At 43.3% G+C, this 13,535-nt stretch overlaps 1 protein-coding gene across 5 annotated transcripts in view; it reads right to left on the bottom strand.

Moving 5' to 3' along the window:
• Positions 1–13,535, bottom strand: part of taok3a (TAO kinase 3a) — a 72,513-nt gene that overhangs the window by 3,327 nt on the left and 55,651 nt on the right. For 3 of the 5 annotated variants that reach the window (XM_044330507.1, XM_044330517.1, XM_044330523.1), the window contains exons 14-20: positions 12,325–12,465; positions 6,115–6,351; positions 4,984–5,112; positions 3,853–4,056; positions 2,992–3,231; positions 2,230–2,442; positions 1,521–1,703 (exon numbers count right to left, since the gene is read on the bottom strand). In XM_044330507.1, the coding sequence (XP_044186442.1) occupies positions 1,521–1,703; positions 2,230–2,442; positions 2,992–3,231; positions 3,853–4,056; positions 4,984–5,112; positions 6,115–6,351; positions 12,325–12,465 (1,347 nt within the window). Of the gene's footprint in view, positions 1–1,520; positions 1,704–2,229; positions 2,443–2,991; positions 3,232–3,852; positions 4,057–4,983; positions 5,113–6,114; positions 6,352–6,945; positions 7,135–12,324; positions 12,466–13,535 lie in introns of those variants that run through there. The other 2 variants (XM_044330532.1, XM_044330540.1) reach the window with 2 other exon arrangements.

Genomic DNA, 13,535 nt, shown 5'->3' on the forward strand with positions numbered 1-13,535 from the left:
GGGACACAGATTGACGACGCTGTCAGATTTATGTAATAAAATGATAAAATGAAGTCAGAAAACTATTTGCCGGCTTGCTGCAGAGTGAACCAACGTGAATGTCTGGTAATAAGTTGAGATACAAACAGACCGGCGCTGGTTTTTTGCACGCCCCTCGATACTTAAAGCAAACAGGTCCGGATACACATTTGCATCCACCTCAGCAGGCAGTGCGGGCATGAAAGCCGACCCAGACAGACATTTATGAGTTCACACACACACACACACACACACACACACAGATTTCCCTCACCACAGGTGGTGATGACAGTGGCATGCCTTCCTGCAGGGAGCAGACAACCATGTCTCTCCCACACACTCCTAATGGTAGTGAAATCTGTAGATGATAGTTTTGTTCTCTTACTACGACGTTTTTGTCATCTTCTATTTATAAAAAGACACAATTAAAACAGTATAGCTCAATCTTTATCGTCCTTTTTTTTTTTTTTTTTAGGCAAATTACTTTTGCACACGTCCTCCTTCAGATGTACCTAGAGTCCCTCCAATATAGCTCTTAATTTATTACTGCTTTCATTTTGTAGTAAATAATGACAAAGTACCTTATGTTTCTATAATAATCAGACCTTGATGATGAGTTAAAGAGAGGAAGGATTTCCTTAAAGATGTTGTGATGGAAGGACGGTTGAAGTTTTTGTTTTTTCCTACTTTCGCAAGATGACGTCACTGTTTAAGATTTAATGTTTTAAAGACAGTGACAGTTTTCCAGAAAGTTTCTTTTTATAGGGTCTTTAAGGAGCTTTAAGTAATATATGAATATATGGTTTGTCTGTTCTGGGCTACATGGTGGGCTCCGTGGAAGAGGACCCACTCCCTATGTAGATATAAAGGGCTCATTTTAAGGTAACGAAAACACACCGATTCTTCATTTCAGGTGATTATACACTAATGAAAACATAATTATGAATATTATATTCCATTCCACTCTTGAAGGCCGTCATAGCGAGGGGTAAGACACGATGAAACGCGTTCATGGTGTCGCACTTGGTTGTACGCACAAAAAGTTGTCTGAGTTTGAGTTCAAACGCTACATACTTCTTGTTCTCTGCACAGCTGGACGATCACTGTGAGAAAGTGGACTTGATTGTTGGATATTTGCTTTAGGAAAATTAAAACAATTGTCGAACCGATTCTGACACTGGGACTGTGTGGAGGATTGTTTGAAGCCTGCTGACGCCTTTATTAGACTTTTGGAGGAACTGCAGCAATACCGAAAAAATCTGATCTCCTTCTTCACGTCTACGAGGACCACATCTACAACTGCTCTCTGACTCAAAAACATTTAAACATTAAGGTAGACAAGTTAGTTAACTAGAGAGAGAACAGAAACGTCTTGTACAGTAAATATTGCAACAGTTCTTTCTCTGATAAAAATGAAGAGTGCCTTAAATTTTGGGGGTGAGTACTGTAAGTAATGCTTCCTTCTACTTTAAAATGAAGTGAGCGTTTTTCCTTCACCACACCTTTTGTTCCAGGTGAGCCCGGCGCAGGGACACCTTCTGCTCCAGCTTCTGCTGCTCGCGCTCGTGTTGCGCCTCGGTCTGCATCTTGATCTTGCTCTGGTAGGCGTTGAGCAGCTCCATCTCCTGCTGCAGCTGCTGCCTCAGGGCCTGGCACTCGGCTTCCTGGGCCTCGTCCAGACGCAGCTGACACAGCCGACCACGGACCGCAATAGGGGAGAGGGATGTACAAAGAGATAGAAAGAGAGAGATGGGGAGGTTGGAGAGGGGGGTGGGGTGGGGGTGGGCGGAGGAACATGGATAAGACACACACAAGGAGGGAGAGAGGAGAAAGAGGGAATAGAGACAGAGAGGACAGAAGAAGGGGAGGGGAGGAGGCGACGAAGGGATGGGAAGAGGATGGAAGGGCAACAGGGACGGACAGGACATGGAAAGACAGTAGGAAGGGAAGGGAGGAGGAAGAGGGATGTAAATGAGGGTGAGATAAAAAAAGAACAGGAGGGAAAGACAGAAATAAGACAAGATATGAGATGAGGACAGTTAAGGAGGAGAAAAATTGAAAAGCATGAGCAACAGGTGGAGACTATATGAAACGTCTTCAATGATGCCTTCTAGCTTTCATAAGAACAATCATATATTTCCCTGAAAAAGTGATAAATGTAGAAAGATATTTATCATCGACTATGACATAAGTTAATGTCTCTGCGCTCACCGCCTGCGAGGCCATCATCTCATTGATGCTCTGCTCGTATTGCTCGGCCAGGATGGCCAGCTTGCGTGTCTGCTCGTCCTTCAGGGCCTTGAGCACCGTCTTGTGCTCGGCCTTGGGCGTAACTTCCATCTGGTGGTGGCGCAGGGCTTTGTACTGCTTGGTCTGCACCTTACATGTGTCCTGGAACTGCTTCTTGATCTGCAGCTCCAAGGCCTGGTGGAAGGGTGGACGGAGACGGACAGAGCGGCAGCAAGGAGAGGAGGTTAAAGAGTATTCAATCAGATTTCAGATTTCTTGTTCTACTCTCTGTCTTGAGTTCATGTAAAGTCATGCCTTAAGGATTCTGCTGGTAAAGGTTAAAGGTTTAAAATAGCCAAAGGCAAAATCATGGTTCTAGTCTTTTTATCCTCAAAAGCAAATTAAAAACAGGATGACATTCAGAGATAGAGATGACACATTTTGTATGTTCTTTTACCATTTTTTTCCCTCCCAATTAATTTGTTACATCCATGTTGCATCACTGTTTTATCAAAAACTACCTAAAACATAAAAGATGTTGCTCATGGCTTGCGCCATCTTAGAGGCGGATACAATCTGTCTTTTCAGCGACAAAAGAAAAATTTTGAGAATGAATTCTGCGACAGAAACATTTCAAAAAAGGTTTTTTTTTATTTTACCGTCAGCTCTGAATTTCAAGCACAATAACCACTGCACCTATGAAACCCTGGATTTAAAAACTTTACCGTCTCCATGTCGACTCACTTTGAGGTTTTTGGGCTGCTGCCGGAGCTCCAGCACATGCTTGCGGTGGAGTTCGCGCTCGCGTCGGTTGTTGTACTCGATCTGGTTCTCCAGCTCCGTCTGGTGCTGCAGGCGGATCAGGTCCATCCGCAGCTTCTGCAGGGTCCTCAGCTGCCGTTGCTCCAGTTCCTGGGTGGACTCGTCGTGGCGGATCAGCATGGCGTGCTCCATCTCTTTCTGGGTCTTCTTCTTGTTCAGCTCCTAATTAGAATGAAAAGGAGATGGAAGAAGGAAAGAGAAGGATGCATGAATGACTTACAGTAGGTGCTGTTAACTGACATTGTTTCTGCAGCTTATTCAATATTTTCAATGTGACATTTATATAGAGATTAATTTTGCTGTTGTGTTATTAACAATTTAAACTCTTGATTTTTTTCTATTAAGCAAAACATTACCACTATAAGCTAAAACGTGACTCAGAGTTTTGTGTGTTTTCCCACAGAAAGTTTTTGGACCTTGTAAGACTTTCGCCAGATTTACACAACAGCTTTTGAGATTATGACATTGTTGCCTTGCTTTACTCTGTGATAATCTCTAAAGAACAATGGGTGTGATTTTTTAGGACACAGTCCTGTTTGCTGAGAAACATATTTTGGTCTCATGATCGCATTGGGCCTGTTTACACCAATGTTGCAAAACAATAACTCCTAAAAAGAGGTCAAAGTTCATTACAAATTCTAAATAGTTTGGTCTTATATAGAAGAAAACCTTTCATTGAATTAATCTATCAGCTAAAGGTATACATGTAACACTTCTATTAGTATATTTTTTATGATTTATTTGATTGCACATGATGTATTTAAGTATATAGCTTCTCCACACCTCTCGGATCTGCTCCTGCTCCAGCTCGTGCCTCTTCACCATGACTTTGCGCTTGAACGCGCGGCAGTTCCTGTCGTAGAAAACCCTCTGCTGGGCCAGGAGATGGGCCTCCTCCTCGGCCTGGGAATGCTGCATGTTCTCCTTGTGCTTAGACAGCCGCTCCTGCTTCTCCTTCTTGGGTGTGCTGTGGTCCTCGTTCATCTCCTGAGAAGGGAAGTGAAAGTTTAAAGCGGGGGAGAGGATTGTTGACAGGAGCTTTTGGTTGTTTACTTGACATTTTGGGAGCAAAACTCATCTGTTACAGTTGAATTTAAGTGATAAATTTATGAAAACTATTGGATATGTAAAAAACAATTAGTCTAAACAAGCAGAAACCTTCCAAACTACGTATTATATAGAAATGTTTTGAATTTGAAAGAAAAAAAATACAGTGTACACAAAGTGTTTGTAGTGACAGCGTGTGGAAAACTCCAACTGACCTCCTGTCTTGAACTACAGATGACTTTCATAGCCAGAGGAAGGTTGAAAGAAAAAGATAATTTTAGCCAAATCTATCCCTCCTCAGTATGAGTTCTCTTTCTCTTTCATGGGCTTTAAAGGTAATCTACAACTCCAGCTAATGCACTTAACATGAGCCTGATCCCCACTCTCTGTGGTGTCTAATTCCGTTATAGCTCTCAGTTGGAGGGAAATATCTCTCCCTGCCAGTGATGCTTTCTTTTAACTGCACTGACCTAATTTTGGTCACTTATCTTGTAACTGAAAACACAATGTATCAGAGTCCCAGCCCACGGGAGTATTCTCTGGACACTGTTCGGTTTCAAGGTTGTGGAGGCACACGAATGCGCACTCCTTGTATGGATTTGTATTGTTTTCCTTTGTATGTGTGGATGTATATTAATGTGTAGGTACATAGTGAGTAGGCTGAGTGAGTCAACACAACTTCCAAAAGACCACTTCGGAGGTACTGAACGTGCTTATTTTGTGTGGAGGAGGGCTGATTCAACAGTAAACAGCGTACAGGACCATGTGTCACACACACACACACACACACACACACGAGCGAGAGAGAGGCGTAAAAAAAGGAGCTCGCCAGAGGAGGAAAAAGGAAACCAACGAAACGCAGCACACCTCCTTAATCTTCTCCTTGCAGAGCTTGTACTGCTTCTTTTGATTATCCAGAAAGGTGGTCAGCTCCTTCTTCTGCTGGGCCACGATCTGCTGCTGGAACTTCTTCTCATCTGTCAACGCCGTCTTCATCTGGAGGGGGGGGGGGGGGGGGGGGGGGGGGCGCATGAAACAGAAGGAAAACAGGGCGAGGGGGCTGTTAGCTTAGTATAGAGGCCTTAGCTGAATACAGGCTACAAATACAATAACTAGTTACAATTTTGGTACAGGATCAGATTTATCTTATTAACCATACATTGTTTCACTCATCTTTCAAGCCAAAATGTCAAATATTCTCAGTTTTGTATCATTTATAACTCTATATATCTAATAGACAAGACATTCAACATTTTATTGATGAATCTATTAATCAAGAAAATGATCTGCAGATTAATTCATAATTAAAATGATTAAGGTGCAGCTCTAAACTTCTGATATGTTTGTTCTGTATGTTATATTACAGTTAAACATATTTGACTTTTTAGATGTCATTGGCTGTTAACAGCTGCTGTCATTTTGTAGACCTTTAAAGATATGAAATGAAATACACACTGTAATGCTGAGCAAACATCTAGTAACATGTTGCTTTAGTTGAGTGACACATCATTCGCACGTGACATTGTGTTTATGTTGCTGTTTATGCGTACAGGGTGGTCTATATGAACAGATATACTATCTCCTCGGCCGCTGCGGCACGCCGCGTGCTAATCACAGAGATATGAAGCTTGTTTTTCCACAGCGTTGAAATTCTGTGACCTACTTCTGCCCTTGTGTTTCATCTTATGTATCATTGGGTGGCAGCAGTGTGTAAAGTTCAAGAAAAACTTTGGTTAGCATTTGATGTAAGACTGAGACATTTTTTTTTTAAACAGGATTCAACTTTTCAACAAACTTTACTCCAGAAACTATAGAATCATTTTAACTTCAACATCATGTTTTCCCCTGTTTTTCCAAAGCAGACCCCAGCCAACTGTTGCACGGTACATGCAGGTCTGCATGATCATCTGTGAAATGACTTTGGGGTTACAGTAGTTATTCATCCACTCATGCCTTTCCACTCATGTCCTATAACCCCCCCCCCCCGACAAAACCCACCTCCTTCTCACTATGCACCGCGTGGCGCTTTGCCAGCTTCTCCAAGTCGATGTAGGCGTTATTGGCCTGCGTCTCCACCTCCTTCTGCAGCTTGAGCCGATGCTCGTCCATCTCGGCCTTCAGCTTGTTCTCCAGGGCGATCAGCTGCTTCTGGTGCTGCCGCCGCATGCGCTTATAGCCTGACATCTGCTCCCGCAGCTCGCTCTCCTGCTCATGCTCGTGGATCTGCTTGGTCACCTGTGAAGAAAGAGGAGTTAGGGGGATGCCAGCGATGCAAAGACTGAAAAACAGTTTTTCAACACATATACAACTAATCGAGGGGTATTAAAATACAGGGAACATCAAAACAGCAACACTTAATGTGTCACCTGTCCTGAGTAAATATGCTGTATTGATTAGTCTGGGTTACCTTTTCCAAGAGAAAGAACTGAAAACAGAATCAATTCAATGCTGTGAAGCATCATTGTTAAACTGTTGCAGTCAGTCAGCAGCATGTTTCAACCGATGATCAGAAAATAAAACAATGTAATAAAGAAATACTGTGAAATCCCTTCAGATGAAGTTACCACTAAAGCCCAACAAAAGCTCTTTCATCTGGACATCGCACATACACACAGTCACTGCATAGATCAGGCAGCCACAAAGAATATGAAATGTGTTTAAGCCAGATGGAGCAAGAAAGAGACCGAATAAAAACAATATTAAAACAGCTATATCGTTCAATTTTATCTAAAAGAAACAACAACATCACCAGCGCTGACATGTCTCAGCAGCAACGTCTTGACTTTCTCAACAGGTTTTCTTAATAAAACCTACACCTGATGCACCAACCTGAGGACAGAAAGGGTTCTCCACGTCTAGGTAGTACTCGCTCCGCATCTTCTCATAACTTCCACCTGAACTCCTCAGGCCAAACATGATGGCGACTTTAGCCAAATGCAACAGCATCCAGGAACCTTGTGCAGCATCCTATGCCCGACAGAACCCTGTCTGAGCTCCGATGCCACCCTGAGACCCCCCCTTTACTGGACGAGGACCCCCCACCCCCCCTTTCCCTTTCCCCTGGTTCGCGCCCTGGGCACGCAGTGGCAAAGGCAGGCGTGTGAACTGTGAATGAGGCAGGCCGACTCCGTGGGCCAACAAGAGCACAGAGCGACTCTTTAGTTGGGCTAACGCTAAGCGGCGGACAGCAGGTGGGTCACATGAATACCTCATTGAGTAAGAGTGAGAGAAGTTGGTGAGGGGGGGGGGGGGGGGGGGGGATTGGAGAGGAGCAGGCAGAGAGATGAAGGGGGGAGGGAGGGTGATTGCAAAGGAGAAACAGCAGATGGAGAGTGACTGGGAGAGAGTTAGATGGGAAAAGAAAAAATGGAAATAATGAGAAGTTAAATAATAGCATCTAAGAAAGAAAGAAAGACGGAGGGGGGGAGGGAGGGGGGGGGGTTGGCAAGGAAATAGGTGGAGGTTGAGCTCGCCTCCTCTCTTAATCTGTGCTGAATCAATACCCCTACTGTAATAGCGGCTCTCAATCCTAGTCACTTGTTTCACTGCCACCCTGCATGCTGCCACAAAGGGCCAAGTCACGTCATGTGACGGCCTCTTTCACACAGGGCTCAGGGACTGGAAAGGGGATCATATTCAGGAGGGAGGAGGGGTGGCATGCAGGCTAAAGGTGAATGTTCCAGTGAGATCAGAGGGAATTTAGCAGCTGAACGTATTACTTTTGAGTTATTGCCTTTATTTTTTTTTAGCTGAAGGTGATCTAGCTAAGAATTGTTATTGCTGTACAGAAATAACTTTATTTGTTAAAAGCAGAAATGCTGGTTGATATGACTGATTTGAGCAGTAACATGTTTTCTTCTTCTTCTTCTTTTGCATTTTTCTTTGTATTAAAGTAATATCACTAGTCCACCTACACACACACACACACAGACGTTTCATGCTCTGCCTTCCTCAGTGTTTGTTCACCAGGTGTCCAGTGTCAATGCTCTCTCTCTCTCTCTCTATTTCTCTGTTTGCTAGGCGCTTGTATGTTACTTTATGCACCTGCAACCTCGTGGCACTTGTGTCAGGTGGAACGTGGAGCTTCTCCTTGATTCACTGTGGCTTGGATTGTACCTCATTTGTATGTCGCTTTGGACAAAAAGCTTCTGCCAACTGGATGAATGTAAACGTCAATGTTATATCAACTCCCTCAATAAATCGATCAATCAGCATCACAGTTTTTAAACACAAATGATTCAAGTCTTATTTTCCAACATGAGGCAAAGAAAATAATAATAATGGACTTCATGAGATTTAGTGTAAAGGCAACGAGTGTTGCCAGTTCCTTTCTCCATTTTGCCAATAATTTGAGTAAAAACCCTTAAAAAGAGCAGTTCAAGGTTGTTTTCCTGACAGTGTTCAGTGTCACAAAGAAGCTATTCAATTAGCGGAAAATGAAAGATGTTCTGAAAAAAACATGATTTATGTCAGAAGATGAAATTTAAAAAAAAACAAAAACAAAAATGTTACAAGTGCTCTTTTTGGCACAGCTAATATTTTACTTTATTTTTCCATGATAAGTGAAGAGCATCCTATCACCAAAAGGACTTGCAACACGGTCATCTGTTATTGATTACGGAAGGTAAAACATGTCAAGCACACATTATCTCTTTGTCGGGTAACGGACAGGAGAATAGGTCATGGCTGTTCTTGGAGAGTCAACTATTGCTGCAGACGTATACTAACATATGGTGAAGTCGTTTTGTCAAACAGAGGAAGCAAGAAGCCTCTCTGGGCTCTTGTTTATTGTCCTGTTTTCCTGTAGATACACAGAGGTGGGGGGGGGGAGCTCTGTCCTCAAATGAATGAGAATGCAAAAGAGGTTCACCTGGTTTAATTCCGATCTCTGCCGTTTACCTGTGAGTTTTAGTCTTTTAATTCTTTTCTGCTATGTGGCCATAAATCAACAAGAATACAAGCTTTAACTGTCACTAAAAACAGCTGACTGTTTTGGCGTGTCTTAAACAAACTTGACATCAACAGCTGTGTGCTGATAGATTTACAGGTTCTCGGGCTACAACCTGCGATCGAGAGCTGAAGACGAGTCGTGCCGGAGATGAGGTGAAATATTTTACGACGGCGCCGTCTCTCACACTCGGTTACTTCATTTGACCTATACTAACCCCTGCCCTCCCCTCTTACTCGCTCCTTGTGTCTAACATTAGTTCTCCTTCTACCTTTCCATTCATCTACTTGCCATTTCCCTCCCTCCCTCCCCTCCTCGTCCTTTCCCCCTTTCCTTACATCTCTCAGGATAATTTTTCTTCATTTCCTTCTTTTCCCCCTCTCCACATCATCTTTCATCTGTCCTTCTCCTCCGTTTTTCCCCCCTTGTTCCCCTTCTCATCTCTCTCTCTCTCCCTCTCTCTCTCTAAACGGTTTCCCACCTTTACATCAAATTGGAGTCTACGCTTCATGTCATCTCTGGGTGATGGAGCCCATCACCCCCTTTTCTCCTCTCTCTCTCCACCTCGTCCTTCTTTGTCAGTCCAGATTTCAATCTGCGCTGCTCTTTTGTCTCACCTCTCTTTGTTTATCTGTCCATCTCTCTATCTGTCCTTCTTATCCCCCTGATATCTACCGCCTGTGTCCTCCACCATGTCTTTTACCTTCTCCTACCGACGTGCTCGTTCTGTTCATTCACCATTTACTCTCCCTCTTTAAATCTTGTTCCATCAACCTGATTTCCTCCTTTCTGTTTTGGGAATATAAGAAAATCGTATTTGACATATATATCTCCTTGAGGAATTTGGATACTTCTGTTTTTTCCAGGATGCAACTTATTACTTGTGCTGTGTTTTTATGTCTTTGTCCCCTCTTCTTCTTATGTTCTCTCTTTTCCTGTTCTCCGTCTTCCTCTCTCTCTCTCTATCTCTCTTCTCTTCTCTGGCGATCCATCACCCCTCACCATCTGGACCCCCTATTCATCTCTCTCCCTCTCTCTCTTTGTCTACCTGCTGATTCCAGTCTCAGCGAGTCGAGGCCAATCTGAGGACGTCTGTGCTCGGCAGAAAAAAGATGATGTCATTTCTTTCAGCGCTGGCGGGCAGGACTGGCGCTATCGCACGAGAGGAGAGATGCTGTGGTTTACACGATGTCGTCTCTGTTCAAAACAGGCGGCATCGGTTTACACGGAGCTGCGGTGCTGACACAGTGTGTCGCACCTCTGCTGTTTACGTCTGAAATATTTTAGTTCGACCTTAATTCACAGCGGTTACGATGAAGTTACAGCTCCGTCGCATGCTGACAACATTTCTGTGACATTACAGCAATCCTTTAACGGATCAATAATAGGAAAATAAATAAATGAGGAGTCAGGGAGAGGAGAAAATAACTTTCTCTCTTGTTAAAGTTAGATTTATGTGAGCATTGGACACGGGATACAATTCCCTGTCTTCATTACATAAGAACAAATCCTTCTTTTATTAAAGAAAAACCGTGAGGTGGGCTTACCGCACTCAGTCAGCCGTTTGCTATCTTTCATATTAAAGAAGCCTGGTGTCGCCTGCTTACATTAAATTGGAAAGGAAGAAAGGGAAGTTTGGAAAAACTTTATTGGAGTCAGGCAGATATGTTAAGCTACATGGACCTAGCCAATATGGGAGCTACTGCTTGTTCTACCTGGCTTAGTGGCCTTTAACAGCTAATACTATCAGCTTGGTCAGTTAGCAGTGGTGTCAGCCATCATGCTCTCTCAAAGCCTGCTCTGTGGTGAAGAGTGGGCTAAACGACTGATGAACACAGCCTGACTATACATCCAGTGACGGTGCAGTCAGGAGAAAGACAGAAGCTCTGTGAGTAAATCTAGAAGAAGAATTTAAATGACGAGTGTCGTTTATGGTATAGGGTCTTCTGAGGATAATGCTGATAGAGGATTTCCCATAGTGAGACACCGAAAGAGAACTGACAGTATGCCATCCATGTTTGACCAGAAATGCAAGGTACAGGGCGATAGATGTTTAAGGATAGACTCTTTATATAAATAGTCTCACTCTGGAATTGGTGAGCCTACTTCTTATTGTCGTGTCTCTAACCAACCTGCAAAATTTAATGGTTTGTCCTGGAGCTGGACTGAATCTTACAGCTTCTATCGATGTCTCTGTGATTGCAAGCCGTGAGTCACTGACAACCGTAAGATTAACATAAAAATCCCCAAAGAAATAAAAAAAAAAAAAAAGGAGACCCGCACATGCTGGACTTATCAGCGGTTCCTGCTCTGGTCAAGGACAGTGTGAGGACGCACATCTTCCTTTCTCATGCTCTCTGATGTCTGGTTTAAGACCTGACAGCAGAAGGAGCTCACAATTAAAATCAGTGGGTCACGGATGGGTAAACACACACACACACACACACACACACACACACACACACACACACACACAAATACATGTGCGCGCTTACACACGACACCACAACTACTTACTAGTTACTAGAGCTCGTTTCCATGACAACAGACAGGGAGGGAGAGACGGAAAGAGATACATAGTGAGAGAGAAGAGGACAGAGAGGATTTCAACCCCCTCAACTCAAGAATATTGAGTCAGATCTGAGAATGATGTATTGCGAGTGCAGGAGAGGGGGAAATGAAGGGGAGCACGGAGGGGACGGGGAGTGGTAACGCAAAGAGTAGTAGAAGAGGAGAAAACAAAAGGAGGTGAATGAGAGGAAAGACAGAAGAGGAACGGGGATCTGTAGCAAGGATGGGGCCGAAACTGGAGAGCAGAGATGAAGAGACAGGAAGAGGTAAAGACCGAACGATGGACAGATAGGAGGAAAAATAACTAAAAGATTTGTAGAGAACAAATAAGAGAGTAAAAATAGAGAAACAGAGAAAGGAAAGGAGACTCCACAAAGGGACAAAAGATCTGTTTTGACTAAAAAGCCATGCTAGTTTGTTCCAACATGGATCCCATCCTCACATTTCTTCAGACTCAGTGTTCAACCTCCACATTCACAGACAGGTTTTAAGCAGAAAGAAAATGATGATAATGTCCTTTCTGTTGTTTTTCCATTTCTTTCAAGGTGAATGTTCCACGAATGTTTAATGATCCTGAAACCCCTTACGGCACAGATGAAAAAAAAACAAACAAACATGTTTTATGTTCTCAAGAAGTAAAAAAAAAAAAAAAAAAAAAAAAGGGGGGGAAAGAGCTTTGTCAAACATACCAGTGATGCTGATTTTATGGTGGCGAAGCGGCCCTGGTTCTTGTAGTTTTGTGCCTGACTGCTCTTGTCGGAGGAGGCCAGTCGCAGCTCTGGCCGGTGGTCCCGATGTATCCCGTCGTCCCAGTTGTACTGATGGTCCTGCTAGAAGGAAAAAAAAAAAAAACACACAGAACAGAAAATATAGAGAAATGCAAAATTAGTAAAAGTCAAATATTTAGTCACAGACTTGTCTTCTCTTGAAATAATACAAATGTGTAAAAATGAAACGTCTGTGCTACAGGCCAACTTACACATCTTCACTCACTCAAAACTGTGTAAGCCGGTGCTTAAACTTTTCACTGATGTTCTGCGACTTTTTAAATAACAAAATTCCCCATTGATTTTTACTGTATGACATCTAAAATTTCAAAAGGAATCTTAAGAATTTATTAAAAACAGTGTCGACTGTAACCTGGCAAACATGACGAAATGTCAACACTCAATCCCCCCCCCCCCCCCCCCCTCCCGTTAAAGACATGAACATTTTCAAGAGCCTTGAGACCAAAAGGTTGATTCATATGAGGAGGAAACTTCATCAGCGTCTGAAAACAATATGTGTCAGTTTCATTTGTTCTCAGCTCAGCCCCTGAACTTGAAACAACACACAGGCTGTCTATTCATTAAGTGACATCCTTTATCAGGCGCTGTCAAAATACAAAGAGCAGATGAAGAAAGAGAATGACAGAGCAGTGACGGCCCCCCCCCTTTTCACTGATTTTTAAGTCATGTGAGATACTCAATGAGAATGTCAGGCATTGTGTCAGCGTGTGTGTGTGTGTGTGTGTGTGTGTGTGTGTATGCGCGTGCAGGATGTCACAGCTGTACGCGGGGAAACGGCGGGGAGTGTGTGCCGCTTGTCGACATGTGTACACAGCCTTTGTTCTCCGAGTGTGAACAGTGTCGGTGATGAACTTGAAGCGATCTGCCAAACAGTGAGGACTGTGTCGATGGTTTCCATGGTTTCAGGAGGGGGGGGGGTGGGGGGTGGGGAGGGGAGGGAGGGGATTACGCATACTCTTGAAAACAGTGAGAGAAACCACGGATGTTTGCAATGAGCCATGTGTCCTTTCCATTTCTAGAGTGTTCAGTTATTATTACCTAAGAAAGGAAGTGGTTATACTAGTAACACAACAAGAATGATGGAATTTGTTGGTTATGCTTTTCATCTTTTT

Source organism: Thunnus albacares, chromosome 2, assembly GCF_914725855.1.
Source record: "Thunnus albacares chromosome 2, fThuAlb1.1, whole genome shotgun sequence".
In the NCBI taxonomy this organism is placed as follows: domain Eukaryota; kingdom Metazoa; phylum Chordata; class Actinopteri; order Scombriformes; family Scombridae; genus Thunnus; species Thunnus albacares.